General features: G+C 38.3%; 1 protein-coding gene across 1 annotated transcript in view; it reads left to right on the forward strand.

Moving 5' to 3' along the window:
• LOC122797837 (putative GPI-anchored protein pfl2) overlaps nucleotides 1–26,565 on the forward strand; it is a 192,060-nt gene that overhangs the window by 94,048 nt on the left and 71,447 nt on the right. Inside the window, exons 4-6 of the mRNA XM_044066358.1 lie at nucleotides 1,126–1,176; nucleotides 23,681–23,728; nucleotides 24,203–24,250. Coding sequence (XP_043922293.1) covers nucleotides 1,126–1,176; nucleotides 23,681–23,728; nucleotides 24,203–24,250 — 147 coding nt within the window. The remainder of the gene's footprint in view (nucleotides 1–1,125; nucleotides 1,177–23,680; nucleotides 23,729–24,202; nucleotides 24,251–26,565) is intronic.

A 26,565-nucleotide genomic window follows, 5' to 3' on the forward strand; every position in this document is an offset into this window, starting at 1 on the left:
TTAACTGGTGAGGGGTGACCATGTCCCCCACATGGGTGCACAGATAATATTGATCCTCCCGAAAAAGATATTTACTTTCATTTGGAGAATACTAGTTTCAGCTGCTTCAACTGTAGTCTCAGTTTCTGCTTTATGAGTTTTCGGAATCTTATGGCTTGTAGTCTTTATTTGAAACAAGGGGCTCTGAAAATATATTTTGTGAATAACCATGCTATATTGATTTATTAACATCATATCCACATTCTAATGACTTGGAATATTATGCCAGGATCAGCCGTGCTATTGAAACTCCAGTTAACTATAAAAATATATAGTGAGGTGCAAGAATTTACATTTTTCTTGTTTTTACTTAGATCTCACAGAAGTTCATCATCAGATGGTGCATTATAAACATTTACTCCATTATGACCAGTGCAGTATTCTGTAAACATTTTGTTGGAAGGTCTGACCTGGATAAATAAGTGTCCGAAGTTATACACTGAAACATCATCCAATGACTGTAGGAAGTGTTCATGTTGGGCTTCTTATCTTTATATCTGATTAAAAATAAAATTCATTAAAACAACTATCAACACAGTCCTGCTGTGTGAAATTATGACTAGGCCATAGACAATCAAAACCTGCTGTATTTTAGTTTTCAAAATGAATTAAAGAAAATACACCCACTAAGCACCCACTAAGCATCATTTCTGAGATGACATCTAGTTTCTCCAGAGCTAAATAAGCATAGCTTTTTCCTGATAGGTGAGCAAATTGTAATCAGAATTTTAAACTCTGTTTATTTATACTCACAACACACTTCACAAACCCTCAAATAATACAAATAAAAACAAGGACAAGTTTGACAGTTTTATATCTAGAGGTGAACTCTTCTGACTTTCAAGCAGACAAAACACGTTACCATAACAGACAGATAAGTAGAAAGTGATAAAACAAGTAGCATATAGTTAACTAGTTTTATTTTTGTAGACTAGATTGGAAAATAACTGCAGGTTTATACCTGTCATACAGCAGCAAGCTTATGTTTCAGCAATATTTCTACAATAAATTTAATAAGTGATAACTGCCTTACTAGATATTTCAGCATAACATTTTATCACTGTATTCTCCCTCTTTTTTATATAGTGCAAGACAAAGTTCCTGAATCGGAGAATATTCCAAAAGTAAAGAAGATCGGTAAGTACAAAGTGGACTTCACATGCTCCAAAACAATGTATTTAAACGAGCATTATAAAACCAGCAGAAATAATTGCTATTTAATATCAGATATCAGATGAGTGTACATCCACTTGATGACCTTCAGGCCCTGAGGAATCTTGAAGTAGCATAAATGTAGACTAGAGTATGTATGTATGTATTTTTGTATATATGTATATATATATATATATATATATATATATATATATATATATATATATATATATATATATCAGACATCTATCATTATGCATTTCAGAAAATTACATGCCTTATATGTCCATCTTAATAAATACAAATATTTTATAAATAGCTTCACGGGTGTTTGTTCTACAAACATGTTCAAATTATCCCAGCATCTCCTTTGTCCTCACAGTTATACATAAACAGTACTCTATATATTTGCAAAATTTCTCAACCTGAGCTTTGTCCATTGTTATATTTTGCAAGTAATCAGTTGAAAATATGGCTGCCAGACAGCTCACTAATCAACCACATGACCATATGGATGTAGGGCATGTCTTGCTAGTAAAAGCTGAAAGTTGTTGGCCTAAACTATTGTTCATAGCTGGATTGTTGAAAAGTGCATTGAGTAGCATTTATTGCTGCAGTAATGTTTCTGTAGTGTTTCTTGATGGCAGTGTAGTTTGCTTTGTCTCTTTTGAAGTGATTGATCACTGACTAGAAATGAAAGACACTTCTGCATGGTCTGTAGTTGTGCTTTGGTCGGTGATGTTTCTATAGTGTTTCTTGATGGCAGTGTAGTTTGCTTTGTCTCTGTTGAAGTGATTGGTCACTGACTAGAAATGAAAGGCACTTCTGCATGGTCTGTAGTTGTGCTTTGACACTGTTTCTTCATTTGGTAAATGTTTGTGCATGTTTGTCTGACTGGAATTGGTATAAATGGTGGGGGCTTAACCCATGGAGGGCTGAGTGAGGTTTGTTCCCTGTGAAAACATATACATTGTAATGCTTTGCGATGTTTTGAGTATTTGCTTTCTGTGAAAATGGAATTTGATTGTTTTGCTATTCGAGCATGTTTTTTCAACCATTTTATGTTTGATGTCTGTGGAATTTGGTGTAGTGTTTTATAGTCAAAAATAAATATACTGTATAAGTGGCTGAAGAAATAAGACATAAAAACTGAATACAGATGTTACATGCATTACCCAACTTTTCCTGGAAATCCAGCTTATCTCATACCAAAACCCCTGAACTTTCATACTCAGCCTTCTATAGTCTACTACAAAACCATCACCTCCCCTTTAAGTATGTTTTCATTCTTCCTCTGACTTTTTCCAACCCTTCCACTTTACAGGACAAGCAGCCCACAACTAATTTATACCCCAGTGGAAAAAAATGTTTAAGAAATTCGTCTGCATCCAGATCTTTGAGCACATTAATAAATATAACCTTCTTACCAGAGTACAGCATGGGGTTCTATAGATGTTTCAGTACTTTGAGTGCTATTTGTATCATTAACAGCACAATATACAATATGAACAAAGAACTTCTCATGGCTCCCTATTAAAATGTTGCCACAAAATTACAAATGCTGAAAAGCCAAAAAAAAAGATCTAGACTACCGAAAAAGAGTGAATCTCAAACATTATTATTCGCCTTTTAACTTCTTATTTGCAGGGGACAAGCCCCCCTGCACCCTCTCATGTGATGGCAAGCAATCCACACCCTTCAAACCTATATATATCAACTCCAAGATCACCATACCTCAGGGAAAAGAGAATGTTTGGGAAATAGCCATCTCAGACTTGGTACATGTAAGTCTGTTTTTTCAGCCATTCAGTCTTCATGTTTTGGGACTCGTTCTAGTCAGTACCAATATTTCAAATGGTTACTACTTCTTACTGGTGGACTCTAGATATGGCTTTTATGTTTGAATCAATAGATCATGCCCATCAAATGATAACATTAATGTTTTTGCTTTGGTCCTGGAGTCGCATCATGCTTTAAAAGTTGTTTTACTAACAGGTTTCCTGTGTCATAGAGAGGGATCTATAGATTGCAAGGAAGTTGTATAGGATTTTGTCTGTGGTAATTTGAATGTGGAGAAGCTCAAGTGCATCATCCTGTTTGACCAGCCTTGATGTATATATTTTTTTTATATAAATTGATACACGTCCATCTTTAATCCCTGCCTGTGTAGTAGCTGGTCTAAATGTGTGGAAGGCATTATACCCTGCACAGCACCTGTGCTGTCCAAGGCTTTAAACCATGTTTCAGTGACTGCACAATCATTGCACTACATTGGAAGCAGTTTAAATAAAATGCGAGGTTTCAAAGACTGGTGGTACACCGATCAGCCCTCATACTGCTAGATTAATTGAAACCTTTTCATTCTTCTCCCGTTGCCCTTCTACATCTATTTAAGAGCTTTACAAAGTGAAGAGCAGAACTGGTGAAGAGGTCCAGATATATTACACTGCCTATCTGGGTAATTGCAGAGTTTTATAGACATGAAAAAGAAAACAGCTGTAATTTGTGTTTGCATCCCTGAAGATTCTGTGCTTTTGAAAGATAAAATCAGCTAATGTTTCATTGCACATGCTCACTTCAATAAACTGCCTATATTTTGTTTGACATTTACTTGGAATTAAAATACAAATGTCACACCAAGCTATATGGGAGAAAATGCTGAGAGAAGAAAGGAGCCACTTTTGAGATTTTAAGTATTTTCTTCTGATTTTTTGCTTAAAATTACTGCTTTGCCACGTACTTTTTGGCATTTTCCGGCTTGTTAAAGTTGATATCTGTATTAGAAACAGTATTTAGAACACATCTAGAGCCTGTTTACTGCATTTCCTGTGTTGCACGTAATTTAAAATCAGTTTTTCTTAAAATTGCATTTTACCTGACTCTGGCCTAGCACTCAAGTGTGGGGTCATTTACTGCACTGTTCTGACTATTTTGCTACTTGTGTATCTCTGCTACCTTTAAACTGAAACAAAAAAAAAACAAAAAAAATCTTGCTTTTTTTCCCACTTTCTGAAGTTTAAGAAAGTTCAGTTACAAATTTGCTGTTCTGAACTGTTTGTAAGTTTCTTGGAGGCCAGTGCTTGCTTGGGGTAAAGGGAAGTCTTTGTGTTCACCAGTGGCAGTGGTTAACACTGAGCAGCCTGCCTGTCCCTGTAGGAGTGGTTACTGCCTAGAAGCTGTAGTTTTATTGGCCATTTTGGGTCAATTCCAAACTCCTTGATCTCTCTCTCTTAAAACCCTGCTGCCTCATGGTTTTGGCGTCTTTCCAGGCTTGATAGCCAAGGTGAGAAAAAAAAAAAATCTTGCTTTTTTCCCACTTTCTGAAATTTAAGAAAGTCCTTGATCTCTCTCTCTCTCTTAAAACCCTGCAACTGTCTTTTTGTATGGTCTTGTGCACAGAGAAGCATCGGGCAGCACCACTTAAACAGGTTTAAACTATTCCCGGCTCCACAAAGTCTGCTCTTCACCGTTTCCCTTAGAACTACTCTAAATCTCAAAATAAGCACTCTATTTTCATTCTAAAGTCCTGCACTTGATCATACAAGTAATATCATAGGTAAACACGAATAAACATAAGCACTACATCATCTTATACTCCTTTTAAGCACTTGCTCCCTATTGGTTCTTTCTAATCAGTCAATAAGTAGTTTCCTGTATTATTCAGGCATGTCCAAAGGTCAGTTTCGGGTTTACTCTGCAGTCCAGCTGGTGAATCTGGGAATCTTGAGGCAATGTTACAACTGCCTTATGTATAGAGACCACCCTCTCCTCCTCCCAACAAGCTCAAATATATGTGAGAGATGCAACCATATAGCCAAACTGGTGGCTAAGCTCTCTCCACCCAGTACTGGCACAGCCTGTCAGGAGGAGAAGGTAACCACACACACCACAAATCCAGTCTCACATAGACCTATTGCATCAGCAAACCAAACACATAAACACAGAAAAACATACTCATGCTATCCCAAATAAGACCAAGACTCACTTCTCCAAAGGCAGGAGACCTGTCTGGTGGACCCCCAGCCATAAATAAGCTATAAAACAGAAGAAAAAAGCTACTACATGATAGAGCAAAATCCCAAAAAGGGTCTCTGATCAGTACTAGCAAGAAACTATGATCCCTCATAAAATCATCTAAGGCCAGCTTCGAAAGAAAAATTGCACAAGACACTAAAGATAATCACAAGGCCTAGTTATGTCAGAAACCTGGGAGGCAACTCCCAGATATGCTCTGAGTTAGTGCAAAATGACAAAAAATACACTGAACCCAGACATTGCCAACATCCTGGCAGAAAGGTTCAGTGCAAACTTCTCCCCCCCTTCCCCCCCAAAACAGCAAATGTCTATCCCAATAGAGTGTAGCCTTCCTGAGATCACAGATGCACAGGTGAGAGCTGCCCTCTCCAAAGCAAAAAACACAGCATCAATGGGACCAGACGGTGTCCCGGGCTGCGTCTTACATGAGCTCCAAGAAGAACTAAACCCTCATATAAAGTCACTGTTCAATCTCAGCCTTACTATAGGATATGTACCCAAGGAATGGCGTACAGCAACAGTGGTCCCACTCCACAAAGCTGGTTCCACAACAGACAGCGGAAACTATTGCCCTATAAGCCTGACTAGCCTGGTTTGCAAAGCTATGGAGCGTATCATCATGGAAATCATAAACAAAGACATTGGGACCCTCCAGACACTGGATCCTACCCAATTCGGCTTTGTTAAGGGCAGATCTTGCCTCTTGAACCTGGTTGACTTCTTTGAAACAGTTACCAAAGCCATAGATGAAGGGAAGGTAGTCCACACAGCCCACCTGGACCTCGCAAAAGCCTTCGACACAATACCCCACTCGGGCATCATAAGTAAGCTCACCAGCTTAAATATCAACCCCTATGTCACAAGATGGGTTGCAAACTGGCTTAGGGATAGAACCCACATGGTCAGAATTGCAGGTGCCATGTCAGACTCTAAACCAGTTATAACCGGCGTCCCACAAGGCTCAGTCCTGGGACCTCTCTTGTTTGGTATATATTTCTCAGAGGTACAGGCTAACATGGGTGGACTATGGCTGACCAAGTTCGCAGATAACTGCAAACTGGGTGCCGTAATCGACTCTCTGGCTGACACAAGCATTCTACAAAAAGGTCTCACAGAGATGGATAACTGGTGCCAGAGCAATGCCCTAAAGCTAAATGCCAAAAAGTGCTTAGTCATCCCCTTTGGGAAAAACAAATTGTCCACAAATTACCACATAGGTGGTAAGCCATTAAGTACAGAAAAAAGTAATTAGGGACTTGGGGACCCAAGTAGATAGCAATCTTTCCTTTGACAATCACGTTGCCAAAGTGGTTAGAAAGACCTTCTATATACCCCACCTTATCATTAAAGGATTTACATCTAGATCAAGAGAGGTCATTGTGCCCCTCTACTCATCACTTATCAGGCCCATAATTGAATACAATGCCCCATTTGAGATGTACCTTACCCGACACCTGCAGCAACTGGAAAGACCCCAAAAGTACCTCACCAAGAGGATCAAGGAGCTCAAACAGATGCCCTATGCAGCTCGGCTAAAAAAACTCCAGCTCTACTCAGTTGCGTACCGCCTACTCAGAGGCGATCTGTGTCTGACGTATAAAGCCATGTCCAACCCGGAATTAATGGACATACTTCACCTCAAGAAATTCAAATCCCTTAGAGCTACACACTCCAGGGACTTGAACCTCAGCATAGAAATAAATAGGACATGCAGGAGGGACAGATTCATATCCCAGAGGCTCCCCTCACTCTGGGACAAAATCCCAATCCATATTAGGCAGAGCCCCTCACTGATCCTCTTGAAGAGAAATCTTGAAGCATGGATGGGAGATCGTAAGTTTACCCCTGGGATCTCTTCTGTGTCCCTGCTTGACAGAGGTACAGTAAACTAACCTTAAAAGGGCTACCTTCTGTGACCTACTATACAGAGGCACAGTCAACTAATCTAAAAGGGTGGCGAAAGCCAAACACACTCTGGCTAGGCTTATAAATGCCCTAGGGCAGATAGCCTAGTATCAACCTATGAACCTATAAACCTATAGCACAAAAACTGCATATGCTGTTGTGCTCCATTCTTATTTTTGCCAGTACTAGAAGGTTTGAATTTGAGTAAGATAACCATTATAAGAGAAGTAGAAGGCATTGTACCGTTTTAACTGGTAATAATTCCAGAGATACAGATAACTTATCAAATACCTTAAATTTTCTAAGAGATAGTTTGGGTGAGATTGGAGCTGTATATAATTAAATACAGCTGTATCTTAGGCGAGTTTGGAAGTGTCCAATGGTACACATTGGATATTCAATTAAAGGAATTAACTTAATTTTTAAAAGTAAGGATAGTTATTATTTGACATGTGATAATAAGATATGGAGGAAACTTTGTATGTTCTTATAATTTATAATGGCAGTCATTCTATATAAGTAAAAGCATAATACAGTTAAGGACAACAAAGATTGAACAGTTTTGTCTCCCTAGATGTGGTTTTATGTCAGAGATCAAAACAGTTGTATGTGCATGTGTGTGTGTGTGTGTGTGTGTGTGTGTGTGTGTGTGTGTGTGTGTGTGTGTGTGTGTGTGTGTGTGTGCGTGTGTGCGTGTGTGCGTGTGTGCGTGTGTGTGTGTGTGTGTGTGTGTGTGTGTGTGTGCGTGTGTGTGTGTATGTGAGATCACTTAAATCCCTCTCATTTGATAACCTGGCTTTAAAATGGTTTACCTCCTATCTTAACAACAGACATCAAGCCGTCCTTTGGGACAATCATATCTCTTCTCTATTGCCTGTTTCAATTGGAGTCCCACAGGGCTCTATCCTAGGTCCACTTCTCTTCTCCCTATACATAAACGATCTCAACACAGTCATCCCTCAAGCTACCTGCATCCAATATGCCGACGACTCAACAATCATTTGCTCAGCATCCACCCCCACAGAACTACTGTCTCTAACTCAAACTACCTTTAACACTGTAGAAACTTGGTTTACTAGACGATACCTCCTCCTTAATGCTAAAAAAACAAAACTTCTCGTTTTTTCTCCTACCACTCGAGCCTCCCCATTAAACTTCAACATTTTGTCTAATGACTCTACTGTTATTTCTCCTGACACAACAACTAAACTGCTAGGAATTACCATCGACAACAATCTGACTTTTGATCAACACATCAATAACACCATCAAAACTGTTAATAAAAAAATAGGATCATTATACCGTATCAAACCTTTTCTCACACCTTCTACCAGAGCTACCATTGCCCACTCCCATCTTATATCTACTCTCTTCTACGCCTCACCTATTTTCACTAACCTTAAGAAGGCCAACCTAAATAAACTAGCAACTTGTTACAATAGCATTGCCCGCTTTGCCACCAGTAACCCTTTCAGAACACATCACTGTCATAACCTAAAACTCCTAGGCTGGCTTGAGCTACAAAACTGTCTTTTGATCTCACAACTTACCATTGCTCACAAGATACTTTACCAACCTTATAACACCCCTATACTTTCTCAACTCTTAATCCCTTACAATAATCTTACCTCCCTTCGATCTTCTTCCAAACTCATGACTAAATCAGTAAAGTCCCATAACCTAGCTGGTGACTCTCTTTTCACTAATACTATAGGAAGGATATGGAATCAGCTACCCACTGATATCACTCTAACTTCCTCCTTACCTCTGTTCAAACAAAAAATCAAACTGTATTTCCAAAATCACTGGCTCTGTTCCTGTTGGACTCCTGACTAATTTCTTCCTTCACCTCCACCACTAGAACTCTACACTTTACTTAGTAAATATACTTACTCCTACTTCTTATTGCCCTGTTACTATCCTCTCATGCTCTAACCTACTCTTCCTTTCTCTCTCCCCTGTCCTCTTATACACATTCTAACCCTTCTCCTCTCAGACTATTTCTTCTTTCCCTCTTCCTCCTTTTTATTCCCTTCTTATCTCCTGTTTTACTTCTCTTCTTCTTATTTCTTTTGAAACCTTCTTGCTGATCCTAATTTTTCATAATTGCTTTATACTGAACAACAATTTTTGTAATGCTTTTTACTTAACAATTTTTTTTTTTTTTTTTATAGTATGTGCCTTAGATACTTCATGTATATTTATTTTTTGTTTATTCATGTTACTAAATGATAATTCACTTTGTACTTAATTATGTACTCTGTAAATTGTCCCATTGAAATATAGTATGAGTGGAGCTTTTCTCCTCGGGCCTCTACTGAAAATGGACATATATCCAGCTAGACTAGCCCGGTTAACAAATGTAAAATAAAAATCTGAAACACAGAATGCTTCTGTTTCAATTTATTGTCCATTCTTACAAAATCCATTATGACATAAGTCACTTGTTAATATATGAGTTTTTGGGTGTATACTAGGCTAATGATCACAGGGGTCCTCTTAAACCTAGCCATGCATCTAAAGTTGTATTTGACAAATGTTGGTACACTAAGATGATTGTTTTAGGGGTATATGTAGACTAGGACTTGGATATTCAAGCAGTATAAATTACTTCTGTCCATTTGAGACATTAGAGGCCATTTCAGGGGGTAAATTCCTGATTTCTCATTCATCAGTCAGAGTTACACTTCATGTGGTTTAGGGAAAGACCTCTGCTTCACATTGATGGGAGGCCTATTCTAAAGAAAGGCTTATCACTGGAACACATAGCTGTCTTTCCAACATATCTTTTTGTGTTATAGACAAGGTGTTGGTCTCTATATAGAAGGCTCATTGGAGTAGATTATGAAAGTGCTTTACAGTTCAGGCATAGCTTGCCCCTCATCAATTTGTTAGAGATGGAGTTCAGGGAGTGGGCTTTGAGGAGATATGAGTGGGACATTTTGTATATGCCCTATATTCTGCAATGGGGAGCCTCTGTGGACATTCCAGCTGTTAAACGTGCCAGGTCAGGTATCAGGTAAAGACTTACAGTCAAGAAATACACATATTTAGAAGGTGCAATGTACATTATCTGCAACAGAAAAAGATATAATACATTGTCCATATCTGTTTTGCTTCAGTTATTTTTCTGTCTTTATATATATATATATCTATATCTATATCTATCTATATCTATCTATATAAATGTATATATATATATATATATATATATATATATATATATATATATATATATATATATATATATATATATATATATATATATATATATATGTCTGTATACTGTACCTATATCCTTCTTTTTATATAATGTGGACTAATGTATTCTTTTGTAGTCAGTTACCAGGGGTGAATACATAAATCAGACAAGTAAAATAGATTTATAATGCATTTCTTCCTATTAAACAAAATACTCTTTCTCAAGTTTCTTCATGATGTTTATGCTTCATATTCATATGTTTATATATATATATATATATATATATATATATATATATATATATATATATATATAGTTACAAAAGCTTTACCTTATCAAATACGTAAAATATGAGATCACTTGCACTTCATTAAAATGCTTTCTTTTCTTTCTTGAAAAAGACTATTAATTGTAATTTATTTATTTATTTATTTATTTATTTATTTATCATTTGTTAACCGGGAAAGTCTGACTTGGAACAAAGCCAATTTTCAGCGGAGGCCTGGGGAGAAAGGCTCCAGATGCATATCTTTGTAATTGTCCATTAACCTTTTAAAAGTAACTTCTGAGCTGCGTGTATTTAAAGTTCTAGCATTTTTTTTATTGTCTTTGGTAAAATGGAGGGCTAGAAAAATTGTATTTAACATTTGGTTACTGGGAAAGTCCAACTGGGACAGAGCCCATTTTCAATGGTGGCCCAGGGAAAAATGCTGCAGGTGTAATTATTTGGAATGTGGGTGGAAACTGGAGCATCTGAAAAAGACACACATGAATGCAGGGATGGCATACAGACTCCACACAGAAGGAACCTCAACTGAGAGTCAAACCAGAGATTCTCTTGCTTTGAGGTGATAATGCTAACCACTGTACCACTGCCCTGCCCTAAGAAAAAGAAAGTTAATTTTATTTTAAAGTAAAGTCAAAAGTTTCTTAGTTATGATTAAAGGGCTAATTTAACTTCACTTTATTCATGTGAAAATTTGTGGTCATATATATTTAATATACAAGAGTTAGATTACATGCTAGTTTAAAATTTATTATATTAAATTTGTCCTTATTAGATATTGGTTTTGTTGATATATATATATATATATATATATATATATATATATATATATATATATATCAACATCACATTTCATATGTTGTTTTAATTATTTTATTATGTGATTAATAGGAATCAATTCTATTTTTCAACTATGTTTTATTAAAAAATAGAAAATGTTAAACATAATATTAAGTCTCTTAAAATTTTAAAAACTTACAAAGAAATTTTTAGTATTCAATTTCTGCAGTCATAGCAGGTTTTATGTTCATCTTGGTTTGATTGTAGGTTTAGAAGAAAGGAAGGATAGTTTGACTAGTTATATCTAGTTAAACTAGGATCCAATGGATCTAGGTTGTTTTTTAAATACATTAATATGGTTTATTTATTGGCTTTACTTTTTATTAGTAAGCATGTTAGGCTCATTTTATTTATTTTATCTTATTATTTTTTTAAGTTTGTCAGAACTAATAGAAATATTTGGTTTAACATTTTTAATGTAGTTATTTTGTGCAACATATTAAATTATTTTCCTTGTTGTTTAGATTATAGATGTGGTCGCTATATTTTTTATCTTTTCACATTTATGGTTTAAATCATTTAAAAAGGGGGCTCAGAATTTTTTTTTTTTAATTCAAATAATACACACATTCTAGTTCTGCCTGCAAGAAACAAACTATCTGAAGAAATTAATAAATTAAATGTAAGTAAATACAATATATTAACTCATTCCTCTTTTACACATAAAAGAAGAGTTGCTGTCTTGTGGACACAAAATATTATAATGCCAAAAGCCTTATTTAAATATGAAGATAAAGAAGGCACATTTAATATACTTATAATCAAATATCAAAATAGAATTTATACTCCTGCTCATATGTGTTGGTTACCTGGTATGGGTGCTAAAAAAATAAATCAAAGAAAAATAACTTATTAATAACACATATGGAAGTTAGTTTCATTCTGAGAGGAGATTTTAATTGTATTTTCAACAAAAATGATTCTAGAGCAAATAAACTTACAAGAATCACAGTGTCAGTGAAAGCACTTATGAGTCATGCAAATATTTTAAATTTAAAAGATCACTATAACTTTAAAGATGATCTGTATGATTCATAAAGGTTATCACTATCCCTCAGATTTACTAATCTTCCATGCAGGACTAGTCTAGTCTTGCACGGAAGTGGCCACATAGGAAAAGGATGGTAGCGCACGATGCATATTAGTGAAGGCGCGCTGCCCAACCTCCTAGGCTTACACAGAGCATGTGTGAGTGCAGGGGGCTTGTCTGACAGCAGAGCTCTCAGAATAAACATGCCCATGCAATATAGAACAGTGGCAGAAAGGTTCATAGGTTCATAGTTTAGTACTAAGCTAACTGCCCTGGCGAGCCATTTTAAGCCTAGCCAATTATTCCTTATGAGACTCATATCCTGCACCTTGTGTTTGTAAGGCAAACACCTTAGCCATTAAACCACCCTCCCAACCCTGGAAAGTGGAAATAAATGAGCGAGGCCACTCATAGGTGTCCACATATCCCAACCAACAGTTCCCCATGTGTACAACAACAGTACATATAAATAAACTGAAGAAAACACATTATAGTGATCTTAAATCTGAGTATAGCTAACTATAGGTGCACGGATATGCCCATCGCTTAGTGATGGTTAAAGCAGCTTAAAAGGCCGAAGAGGATAACAATTTTATTTATTTATTTTATTTTATTTTACATTTGTTAACCGGGGGTGTCTGACTGAGCCGAAAAGGCCCTTTTTCAGCAGAGGCCCGGGGAGAAAAGCTCCACAAAGAAAAATTACAGACACATTTAGTTATTTAGACATGATCAATATACCCACAAATTACAAGAGACATGTTTTTACAGTGGTATGCTGCCCAAACAGTTACAGTGGAGAGTACAATCAAAAAAATATTAATTTTAAAAATAAAGGTAAGTAATAGATTTGTGGTGTACGGATGAACTTTGGAACGTAGGTCGAATATATACATAGTACACAGGTACAGTACATACATTGTAGATTAGCCAGTGTTTGTGAGTAAGATTTAAAAACTATTATCAATTGCTCTAGATTTAGTATGCATATGTTATCCGCTTTCACTAGCCTGGGGAGCAATCATGGCACTGCCAACTTTGCTTGAGATGTTGCCTGATGAGGTCTTTAAAGGAGGATTTGGATGATGTGTTTTGAATGCTAGTAGGGACAGAGTTCCATTTTTTAGCCACCGAACTACTATATAGTGCATCTCCAAAGCTATTGTAGCTGTTGGTGACTTCTAGTAGTAGTTTGCTTGATGATCTAAGAGGCCTTTTGGCTGAGTGATGTTGTACTAGGTTTTTGAGGGCAGGACACTTATTGGGGAGGTAATAGATAGAATGACAGAGGCAGAGCTGATTGTAGGTTAGGAGGTTGGGCAGTTCAAGCCAGTGGAGCTGTCTCAAAGCAGTACAGTGATGAGTTCTATATGAGCAATTTGCAGCAAAGTGGGCAATTCAGTTATAGCAAGCTTCCATTTTGCTTAGTTCAGTTTTGTTGAGATTAGTCAGAATGGGAGATGCATAGAGTAGGGTGGATAGAAGCTAGGAGCGAGCAATGGCTGATCTTGTGTTGTTGGTAAGAAATGGTTTGATACGGTAGAGTGACCCCAGTTTGGCATGTACTTTTTTAATAGTTAAGTTCAGATGACTATCAAATTTTAGGTGGGAGTCTATGGTTATTCCCAATAGCTTAGCCTGTGCCACTGAAGCAATTGGAGTAGCATTTGTGGAGTAGATAGTGAATTGACTGTTAGTGTTTTTGTTAGAACTGGTTATAATCATAAGCTGAGTTTTCTTTGGATTGAGGATAAGTTGGGCTTTGGTAAGGTAGTTTTCAACATCAGAGAATGCTAGTTGAGTTGTTTGTAGGAGGGTGGGAATGTTTTGTGCAGCACAGATTAAGGTAGTGTCATCTGCATACTGAATTATAGATGCATGCTGTGTGGAGGTGTGGAGGTCATTTGTGAAGACTGTGAATAGTAGTGGTCCTAAGATAGAACCCTGTGGGACTCCTATAGTTATGGGCAGTTGAGGAGAGAGAGAATTTTCCCATTTCACAGCTTGGTACCTGTCAGTTAAGTAGCTTTGGAACCAGGTAAGAGTGGAATTAGATAGATGATATTGGTTTAGTTTGTTTAGCAGGATTTGGTGTGAGACTGTGTCAAATGCTTTGGACATATCCAAAAAAAGACACTTGCAGGCCTTCATTTTTGAGATGGTTTACTGAGTCTGTGAAGCAGAGGAGAGCTGTAGTGGTACTATGGGCAGGTCTGAAACAATGCTGTGTAGGTGACAGGATGTTGCAGTCTAGGAGATAGTTTAGCATCTGGGTATGGATGCATTTTTCTAAGATTTTGGCCAGGGGGGAGAGTAAAGCAATGGGTCTGTAGTTATTAAGTTCAGTGGAGGTCCCGCCTTTATGTATGGGTGTAGCATAGTATATTTTCCAGAGTTTGGGCACATAGTTTTCAACAATTGATCTGTTTATGAGAGTGGAGACTGGGATAGCAAAGCATCTGCTGTGAGTTTCAAGAAATAGCTGGGGAGTAGGTCGGCTGCTGTTGATGAGGTTTTTAGTTTGGAGAGCATGCTTTTGATTGAAGTGGTGGAAACTGTTTTGAGGGTAAAGCTTGTATTAGTGTTATTTGTGTTGGGGGGGATAGTGAGGAAGGAACTGTCCTGTGATACTAAGGATAGAATTGAGTTCACAAAGTGGGAGTTGAATTGAGTTTCGATGGGAACTTTAGTGTCAGGGGTGGTTGGTTTGGGGATAGCCTTTTGGGTGGATTTTAGTAGCTGGTTTACATTTTTCCAAAATTTTTGCGGGTTGTGTTGGTATTTAGTTTGTAATGTTGTGTAGTAGGTGTTTTGTCCAGCCTAATGCATTTTTTTGCATGGTTGCGCAGTTCTTGGTACTTAGTTAGGCTTTGTGTTTCTTTGTTTTTTTGATAGTAACGCCAGGCAGTGTCTCTGGACTTGAGGATTTGTTTGGTTTCTTTACTGAGCCAGGGGTTAGTAGAGGTTCTAAATTTGATTTTGCGCAATGGAGCGACAGTGTCTAGGTGTTGTAGAAATGTTTTGTTGAAATATGCTACAGCCTGGTCAAGTAGGAGGGTTTTTAGGGGGTCCAGTCACAGTTACACAGTAAAGTGTTGAGGACCTCAGGAGAGCATTTTTTTGTGTTTCTAGTGGATATATAGTTAGTGGTTTTGCATATGCTTGTTCTACTACGTATAAAGTATATTATGTTGTGGTCACTTAAGGTGTCTGGGAGACTGCCTGTGTGAGGGTACAATGTGAGGTTGTTAGTTAGGACCCAGTCAAGGATGGATTTACTTTTAGATTTTTTATCACACCTAGTTGGAATTTGGACTAGCTGCTGGTAGCCATGGAGATGTATTAGATTACTTGGTGGTTCTGATATACAGGTGAACCAATCTAGGTTGAAGTCCCCCAGAATAAGGGTTTCTTGTATGTGGAAGAACACCAGGATAAGAAGTCTTCAAGGCTAGCAGGTGTATTACCAGGTGGAATATAGATCACAATTGTGGTGATGACCTTTTTAGGGTAAAGTTGAAGTTGTGAGATAAGTATGTCCCAATTATTGGGGGAGGGGTAGGAGTTTGGTAATTGATGCACAGTTAAGTTGGACTTGTAGAGTAAGGCAGTTCCACCCCCTTTATGAAGTGGTCTGTCTTGTTTAATGATATTGTAGCCAGTAGGGAGAACTTTTGAGTTAGCTATGTTTTTATTTAGCCAGGTTTCTGTCAAAGCAACTATGTCTGGGGAGTAGTGTGCTATTGTGGCCTGGAGTTCAGGTATTTTATTTTTGATACTTCTAATATTAATATTTAGCATTAAAAGATGGTTGGTTTTGCTGCTGTTGTTGATTTGCCCAGGGATGAAGAAAGTGGGGGTGTTATGTTCTGACATTTGTGTTGGAGCAGTTTGTGTTGGACAGGATGGATTTGGGCCTGGGTTGGGGTGGATATCCCCACTTATGGTGAGCCTGGAGTTAAAATGGTTATACAGATGTTGGAGTTTGGTGAGGAGTGTGAGAAAGTATTGTGTTTTTTTTGGAGTAGGAATGAGAGAATATGTGTTTAGTTCTGAATTGGTCCATTATGTAGTTCTTGAATAAGTGTGGGCAGATATTATTATAATGTGTGGTGTCTGTGTATGAGAGTGCATAATGTAGTGTCATGCTACTAAGTTTAGGGATATTGCTAGAGTGATAACTTGTGGTGTTGTAAAGAATTATGAGAAGACAGACTAGATTTAGTTGTGTGATAGTCATGGTTATAAAGTTTATGTTGTTTCTAGGTGGGGGTCTGAATAGGAATTATAGGGTTGCACTATATGTGGATGGGGAAGTAGTGTGGGTGATGCAAAAAATGCCTAGTGGGAATGAGAGTGATTGGGAGTATTTTGTGTGGAACAAGTTGGTGTGGTTTAATGTGATATGACTTGAGGAGCTGTGACTGGTGGAGGTGATGTGAGGGTGCATTATGGGTGTGGCTATGATTACTATAAATGTAGAGGTAGTGGGGGCGGGAGGGAATAGGGGGCAGGGCAGGGGATCAGAGAGAGCCCGAGCATTAGTGAGGGTGAACGGAGTGGGGCAGAGCCAGAGCCAACCAAGGCAAGAGAAAAAAGTAAGTATTACTTTACAAATCTGAACACTTTTAAAACAAATTCCTGAGGTCTAATGGCTTACCGGCTAGCAGAATGTAATTGCTGAAGAGCACTTGTGTCCTGGTGGGAGACTAGAAATTTAAAGATGGCTCCATTCTCAGCAGGATTCTAATATAGACTTTGTATTGGGGGAGGGAGATAGCACAAGGGGTGTAAACCAGGTGGAATGCAAAGAAACCAGAGAGGCAATCAGTGGAAATCAGTGAAGGCCTCAGAGAGGGTAAGTAATAATTCAAACTACCTGTAAAGTGAAGGCGAGAAGAGACAGCAAAGTTTATTAAGGTTGGGAGTGTGTCTTTACATTGACTTGCTGATTAGTAACCAGTTTGTGCACAGATTAGAGTAGGGAGATACATTAGCAATGATAGAGATGCAAATACGCAGGTGATCCTCCAAGTGATACAAACTAAGGCAGAAAGAACTGAGAGGGCTGCTTGATGGTTAATTTAATTTAGTCACAGGGATGTGAATTAAATATATACTGTCTATTGGACAGTTAGGATTATTGTACTATCGGGGGGGGGCACAAGGCTACAACAGTCAGTTTTATTAGCAAGCTGAGAACTACTAAGAAATACTGCTAATGTAATAGCTTCACTCTCATAAAACATACAAGTAGAATGCCTGGGTAGACTGACCCTGCTCTTGAGGCTCAAAATGTATATCCTTGTTTAGTTTGCAATACTGATTCCTTCTTACACTGTATAGATGGAGTGGTAGCCGCAGACTGCAGATTTGCATGAGTGTGCTCCTGCTCTTGAGGCTCAAAATGTATATCCTTGTTTAGTTTGCAATACTGATTCCTTCTTACACTGTATAGATGGAGTGGTAGCCGCAGACTGCAGATTTGCTTGAGTGTGCTCCTGCTCTTGAGGCTCAAAATGTATATCCTTGTTTAGTTTGCAATACTGATTCCTTCTTACACTGTATAGATGGAATGGTAGCCGCAGAATGCATATTTGCTTGAGTGTGCTCGGCTAGCAGAATGTAATTGCTGAAGAGCACTTGTGTCCTGGTGGGAGACCAGGAAGGACCAACAAGGAAGATATATGCAAATGAAGCAGCACAGCAATAGTTTAGTGGGCAGAGCATCCGCCTGACGAGCAGGCAATTCCGGTTCGAGTCCCACTGCAGCACATACCATTTTCCATGTGAAATCTGTATATGAACATATTTTGTCATGCTTTGCTGTATAACCTACTAAATAACATTTAAATGTGAACTGGACGACTGTATTAATAAGGCACTATTAAGCAGGTTTACACACAAATAAGCAGTAGTAAGCATATATAAACACTAGTAAGCGTGCTTAAGTGTGTCTGCATGGGGGTAAGCATTACCTACACAGATTAAACAAAGTAGAAGCTAACGTAGTGTTAGAAACTGTAACAGGAGGTTAGCAGTGCTTAGCTCTGCATAAACCCGCACACACCCACGTACAACTGCTTTAATGTGCCGTAATCACTCTGTACCCAACGGCCCATGTTCTGCCCAGCAACAAAATAAACAGCTTCTACAAGGCTCGAAATCAGGACCCTGTACACTATGGTCAGTAGTTAACCACTAAGCCATCATAGCAATACATATGAATGAGGTATCAGCAAAGTAATCCTCACCAGAGAAAAATCAAACCAAACATGTGAACTGAATCTATGTACAGTACGATGTTGTATAACCTGCTACATAACATAAATATGTGAACTGGAGTACAGTAAGCATAGATGTGAGGTGTTATTGTAATAAAGTGTAGAAGTCCCCAAGACCCCATACAGTGTATGTACACATGAATCATGGATACCAGACACATATATAACCTGGAATGAAAAACAACTCACTGCCAAAAGGCAAATTAAATGCTAATTAACTATTAAGCAATGCTAACCGCTGCACAGCCCAACTTAGTAATTGTAAGCAATGTGTAGGGCAGTCAATTCAATCTGCCTAGTGGTATACCTCTTTAAGCAGTGCCAACCTTAGGTAAGCAGGTGTGCCTATAGCTTAGCCTATTCAAATGCAGCCAATCACGGAAAGGTGTGAGAAATTGGCCATATTTAAACCCCACAGGTGGGAATACTACACATAACTGGTTGTAGCTTCCTAGTGCAGGCAGAATGGCTGGAGTGGGTGAAGGCACCCAATTCAGAGCACAACACTGGGGCATCCAGGAGTCAAAAATCATGGTATGGCTCCTGGTAAAACACCATGAGGAGAGACTACTGCAGGGCCAGTACCAGGGCTTGTAGTATAAAATGGAGAACTAGGACAGTCTCGCCTGTGACCTCACCAGTGCCACATGTATCCCCCGGACTGGTGAGCAGGTCAGGCACCACCATGCTGACCTGAAGAGGTGGAGGGGGGATGTACTGGAATAGTGGATCCAGGAATCTCATCAGATGCCTAATGCCCCAGTACTGAGTAAGTACTCATTCTACTAAGTAGGTAATAATAGCCTAGCTTGTTTATACTATGGATAGGTATGGCTAAATAGCATTGTATTTCTCTGACAGCTGCAAATGAGCGGGTTGCGAACCAGCAAGCCCATGATGCTAGGTTGCAAAAGGCTGGGTTGCGAGGCAGGTTAGTAATTATTCTGCATGTACTGTCATAACAAATAAATATTACAGCCTGAGAAAGTGTCGTACCAGTAGAAATAAGGGTGTACTAATCTGTGAATAAAGGTATAACCCCTGGAGTGCTTCTATTTACTCTTCTATGCTGTTGAACTGTTGTATACTATAAATAGTACTGTTGTATTAAGCAATGCTACCCACACTGTGATATGCAGATAAAATGAGTATGAAGGTCTGTATAACAGTGAAAGTGCCAATAGGTCAGTCATATTGTACAAGTGACGGAGTCCTAGATAGAAAATATTAGAAAGCTTTACATTAATACCCTGATAGCATAGTGTACTGTGATGTTAACTGTATGTTTTATGTCACACACAGCAGGGGTTTGAATCCCAGGAGTCCTAGTAAGTTGTATGCCTAATCATACCCCACACCTGTACAGATTTTTTTACAATGTTTAGAAAGAAAGCTGTATGCATAATTACACCCAACAGTACAGGATTTGCTAGAATGTTCAAATAGAAAGTTGTATGCATATTCATACCCCGCAAATGTTCCAATCTGTCTAGCATGTCCAGATAAATGGCCCATATCACCAGCCTGGTAACCTGTTCCCCTGAAAAAGCAGTGTGATGATCCAAGAAATGTAGGCAGCCGTGAATAACATATAAATGATAGTCAGATGTGTACATAGTCAGAGAATGTATATGAAAACAAACCATCATTCCAACATCTCACCCAAAGTGTATGAGAGCAATTCTCAACATACATTGCACTAACACCGGCATCTTGTCACGCCTGTATGTAAGACACAGGTCACATATATAATAATCTATAAACATACCATTGTACAATATAAGGCCATTGGGTAGTGTAATAATACATGTAAGGGACAGATCACTGTAGTGACTATGAATGTAGTTAAAACTACAAGGATATATTACCTGTTAATTGAACTCTCTCTCTCTCTCACCCCTACCATATGTGCAATAATAACTCAATGACACACCTCAGTCGGTATGTGTACACCCCAAACTTTTGTTGGGACATATGTCCTATTGGTTTACAGATATTCACATTTGTTTCTATGCATGCGCCATGTTAAAATACCTCCATATTGGTGGCCTGTTGCTATCAATGAAACCTGCATGCTGTTGTAATGGCCACTGTTGTTCCATATATGCATGTGTTCTGCTTGCTCTGCAACTGTTTTACATCTGGTGTGTTGGGTTAATGGGTATACCTATGCATGCTGTTATAACTAATCCTGAATGCTGTCGACTATTACTAACCCATATCTGTCTGTAAACTGCAGCACCATAGCCCGTCTGGGAAGGCCGGTCCCAGCGGACCCACCTGTCCCACCTCAGCTGGCCATGGCACCGGGCAACAGCACGTCTGGGGTCCAGCCTGGGACCTCCTCCTACATAGGCCCTGCACCACCTTCGGGTAGAACCACTGCAGGGGATGGGGCTCAGCCCCCACCTGGGAACGGGGGTGGAGAGGAGCAACTCACCCATTGTCAGGTCCAGGCCATGGTGTTTAGGAATATGGATAGGGCTTTTTGAGACCAGCTACTCCAGCTTGAGGGCTGAGTGACTCAATTAGAGGGTGAGCCTGCCCCTCTTACACAGCTCCCGGCACAGCCTCCTTTGGGGCTGTGAAGGTGCAGTGGTGACTGCCCATGAGTGGGGACCTCAGTCCCACTGTTTCCATTTGGAGGCTCATGGGCTTGCGACTTCCAAACACCCCTCCCTGTCCAAGGTGTACATGTGTAATATACTGCCCCTGTATGCGTCCTGATTTACTTATCTGTTAACCTACCCAGCCTACTTCCCCAAATATACCTACTACCCCTCCCCAACATCCAGCTCTCACGTGAAGAAAAAAAAAATGGCAATCTGTTCCCCCCAAAAAATCTCGCCCCATACACAACTGTCCATTTTACACACATGTCCACTGAACACATGTAATCTGGTCTAATTGGCATAACAACAAATTTATGTTGTCCTCACCCCTCTCCCATGGTTTGAGTGTCCAAATCTACCTCCAAATTCAGTGTATATGCACAGCTGCTGCTCTAGAAGAAATGGGCAGCTATGGAACTTCCCTATTCATACCTCTCAACTGTCCCTGATTTTGACTCAAATTTTAGCTCTGTCCCTCTTAATCCCTCCTAAAACTAGAGACTTTTGGAGGAATGGTGGTGAATTACACTTAATGAATAATGACAATAATTAAGAGTTATAGACTTCTTTTACTTCAGAAAATGTGTATTAATTCATATGCTCTGATTCTGTCAATGTTTCAAGTTAATAGCAGTAATATTTTAAAAGTGTCCCTGATTGTCCCTGATTTTTCCTTGACTTGTCCCTGATTGGTTGAAAGATTGTACACCCTTCCTGCACATGCCTAGCTATTTTCCTTACTGTCTTTTCCTCTTTGTGCCCCTTTTTCACCACATTCCTATGAACCCTTTTTCTTTTCTTTTAAAGAAATGAGCACGTGGCTAAGCAGCAGTACTCACTTTTAAGCAGCAGTAAGTGGGTTTAAGCCTGTTTGTGCAGGGGTAAGCACTGTCTACACAGGTTAAGCAATATCACAGCAGTGCTTTCCTCCATGCAGAACTGCACAAACCTACTTAAAACTGCTTTAAAGTGCCTTAATTACACAGTATCCAACCACTGGTGTTCTGTACCACCAACCAAATAAACAGCTCCTGCAAGGCTCGAACCAAGGACCCTGCACACCATAGACAAAGGGATTTAACACTAAGCCATGACAGATACAAATAAAGTTGACATTTTCAGAAATATATCATCCAGTCCATTCATGCAACAGCACAGAGAATGTATACGTACAGCTAGGTGGACGTGTGTGTGTAAATATATTATTATCTAAATGGATACAACATATCTATAGACGTAGTCACACACACACACACACATATATATATATTATATAAAACTATCCATATATATATATATATATATATATATATATATATATATATACACATATATACATATACAAATATATGAACAGATATACATGCAAATGCCAACAACTGCACATATATATGTCAACAGCCATGGGTCCACATATACACAGCAAGTTACACATATGTACACAGATAAATGTCCCAACAGGTATATACGAGCATAGTTAAAAATATGTAAGCAAATATAATCACCCACAGAGGTATATATGGCCAGACATCTGTAGATAGCAAAGGTAGATTAACAGACAGATACATGTCCACATGCACTGTTGAAGGCCTTGATAGGCCCCAAGCAATATACGTCACATATGAATTGGCATACCCCTCGCCCAGACAAACACATCCACCCCACAAAACACTGTCAAGCTCAATGTAATGTATGCGTGTCATTGAAATAGGGATTTAAATTAGCTCTCGGTCATGTTCCACATGTTGACATCACATCCCCTTCTCCCCCACCCACTAGGCAGCCCGAGCAGTACAGGCCCATCCAACCAAGGCCATCCACAACCCATACATTCATTACCCACAGTTCCACTTCCCTTCACCTGCTGCACACACACGCAGCCATCATTTCAACCCTGGTCACCAGCCCGTAGCTACCACACCAATACACATTGCCCCCCCTCTACACATCCCCCTTGGGACCCATCCCTTATGTTGTCTCGACCCAAGTATCCTAGGTCTGGCATATGCCATAGTCCATGCACATAGCCATGGATACCTATGTAACTCTGAGTGTAGATGCTCATTATTAAATGTAACAATATGTGTTAGAGTCATGGAAGGAAAGTCAAGGGCAAGAAAATAAAGGCACACAGATAAAAGGTAAAATGCAAATTTTGTACAGAAATAACACCATTGAGTAAAGCCCTCAGATTGTGCATTGTGCAAGAAGATGGCTTATTATATTATAACAAAATAAATAAATGAATACTGTTTCAGTTTGTATAACCTAGGCTCTCTATATGTTCTCTTTTAGGCGATTCTGTAACCAGTGCATCACAGAATGCCTCAGAACAACAACCAGGTAAGACGTGAAGGTACAAAATATAAACTGAGGTCATATGCAAATATTCTTATGGAATCAAACAAACAATTAATCATTACTACCACAGAATCTGAAAACAGGTTCAATTCATTCCTCTAATTTATAGGTATAAGTTACAGGCTATTCCAGCATACACTAAAAAGACAACCGTTCTCAGACTGCATGATGATCTTTGTGATCCCAATATGTACAAACTGAATACAGAGTCACAAACAATAATACTTGAAATTAAATGCTAATCATTGCACCTTATTATATCTCTTTGAGGTTCAGAAGGACAGCAAAGCTCTAAAAAAATAACAGATAAAGGTTAAAATGCAGAATGTGCACAGAAGTATCACCAGTGAGTAAATCCCTCAGATAGTGAAGTGAGCTGGCTTCTTCTATCACAATAAAATGAATAAATGTTGATTCAGTATATTTAACCTAGGCTCTATATATGATCTATTTCAGGCAATTCTGCTGCCAGTGTACCACAGACTGTCTCAGCTCAACAACCAAGTAAGGCATGAAGGAATAAAGTATTATCTGAGGTCATGTGCAAGTATTTTTTCTCACACCAACAAATATTACCACTACAGAATCTGAAAGCAGGTTAAATGTATACATATTCACTGAAATGTATTCCGCAAGCTTGTTTGCTATTATTGTATTTCAGTTATTAATGTTCTTTCAAAAATATTTTGACTTCTAATACAGTGCATTGAAAAATTGTAATTCCAGCAGTCAAAGATGTGTCTCAAAACACACATAAGAACATCCTAAAGAAAATGTGGAGATGAGCATCAAAATTCTAAAGGAGATCATTGTAAACTTAAAACAAATCAACAGCAGTTTAATTTGAAATCAAGGTGCACATTCTAATTCAGAGATTGTAGAATCTCAGATTGTTTCGAAACAATTGTGGAACAGAGATTTCAGAGGTTCTACATCTATGCAGCAAGGATGTGGAAGACACTTTATATAATGCTAGTAATTGCAGGGGACCTTCTTTCAGAGAACACTTTAAATATTCAACATCAGGTTTTCACATTCACTCTGTTCCTAGGATTGCATTTACATTTCAGAAATCAGCACTATTATCACAAAAGTTTAAAGTGCAATATAGAGCCACATATGCACATCTGTAGGAAAAGTCATTGTGCTTAGTTTGCAAATGCTGAGTGCTAAAAATTAGAATAAATGAATGAAGGGTTACACAAAGACTAATAAACAGTGTAAGTGATAATCACAAACCAGTTACAGAAGAAAAATGTCTTACACATAATTTCCTGCATTCTTTCCTCTTCTAATAATATAACTATTGAGCATTTCATTACCAACCTAAGTACACTACATTTACTTTCTAACTTAGAGGATTCTAGAAAGACTGAAAAAGTGAACCAAAGGGGAACACTACCTGGTAATTGTGGAAGGCTTATTGCCCAGTCTAGAATTCCATTAATGTAATATATTCTATGCTGGTCTTAACCACATACTGGTAGATGATATGAGGGCTACCTTCCTTACATGTAAAGATGAGAGCTACCAACTCTGGCATAGGATCATTGGTTTCAAATCCTTTTCCAGACATATCATTTTTAAGCCAGACTCTGCATTGTGATTGCCTTCCTGTAAGATGCCCCACCCTCTTCCTGTGTTGGAGTGTCCTCATCATCACCTTCCCTACCCAACCTTTTAAGCTCCTTTAATACCCAAACTGCACTTCAGACTGAGATCACCTCATTTTATTTAGGACTTTTTCCTGTATGTCATCAGTAGAGGATACAGATAGTTGCATTTACTCTAAAAAGAGTAGATTTTTCACTTGAAAATCTCAGAAAAATATTCAAGTCATACCTTAGATATGTTTGCAAGGTAAACACCTTAACCATTCTGCCATCCTCCCACCCCATCCATATATGGATGAAGTCCCATCTTGCTAAATAAGACATACTTAACTCAGCTAGCCATGCCTGTTATAAACAGTATAGGGACAGAGGAGTTGATAACTGACATCTGAAGACTGTACAGACTATTTATTCGCCCAATTAAAAGTGACTGTACAGACTATTTAAAAGTGATAATGCTTAAAAATAAATAACTAGCCCCCTAAACTTTCAATGAATCTATGGTTTAGGTTCTGGGAGACTTTAACCAGTAATTCTTTAAGTCCTTAATGGACCACAATAGCCTTATGAAAATGCAACGTGGCTTTTGGACACTCCATAATATTCATGCAGGTATTACTAAACCTTTAAAGCATGTCCTTAGTAAAACAAAAAACAGGGCTTTGAATGGTTAATTTTTCAACACTACTAAAATCTTTACATGTTAACTGCATTTTGTATTCACATACGGCATCCATCTGTACACCAAATTCATCAATCTTCTAGAATAAGTGGATCCCATGCTGATTAACATTACAAGGAAAGCAAACACACAAATCAATGACCTGCATCTGAACACTTAGAAATATATGAGTTGCAGCAGTTTCTCAAAACATTGAAAGTAATTAGTTAAATAATTGAAGGCTTAGTTCTCGAGTCTATTTTTCACACAATACATATTCATGGGTTACAGCTGACAGTCCTCAAGCTAACATAAAAGTACTCAGAAATCTTAGTTGTTGAATGAAATGTATTCTCATATTTCCATTTTACCCAGTGTTCAGAATTCTCAGATTACCTCTGTAATACTTTACCACTCCAGATGTTTGTAAACCAGGGGAGTATATCTGTTATCTCCATGTTTTTAGGCAAATCACACACTAGTTAATCACATGCTATCACAACACATCCATCAGGTTAGGAACAAAAAAAATTCAAATAGTTTCA

The sequence above is a fragment of the Protopterus annectens genome, chromosome 3.part1 (genome assembly GCF_019279795.1).
Source record: "Protopterus annectens isolate FY-2018-M chromosome 3.part1, PAN1.0, whole genome shotgun sequence".
Classification (NCBI taxonomy): Eukaryota; Metazoa; Chordata; order Ceratodontiformes; family Protopteridae; genus Protopterus; species Protopterus annectens.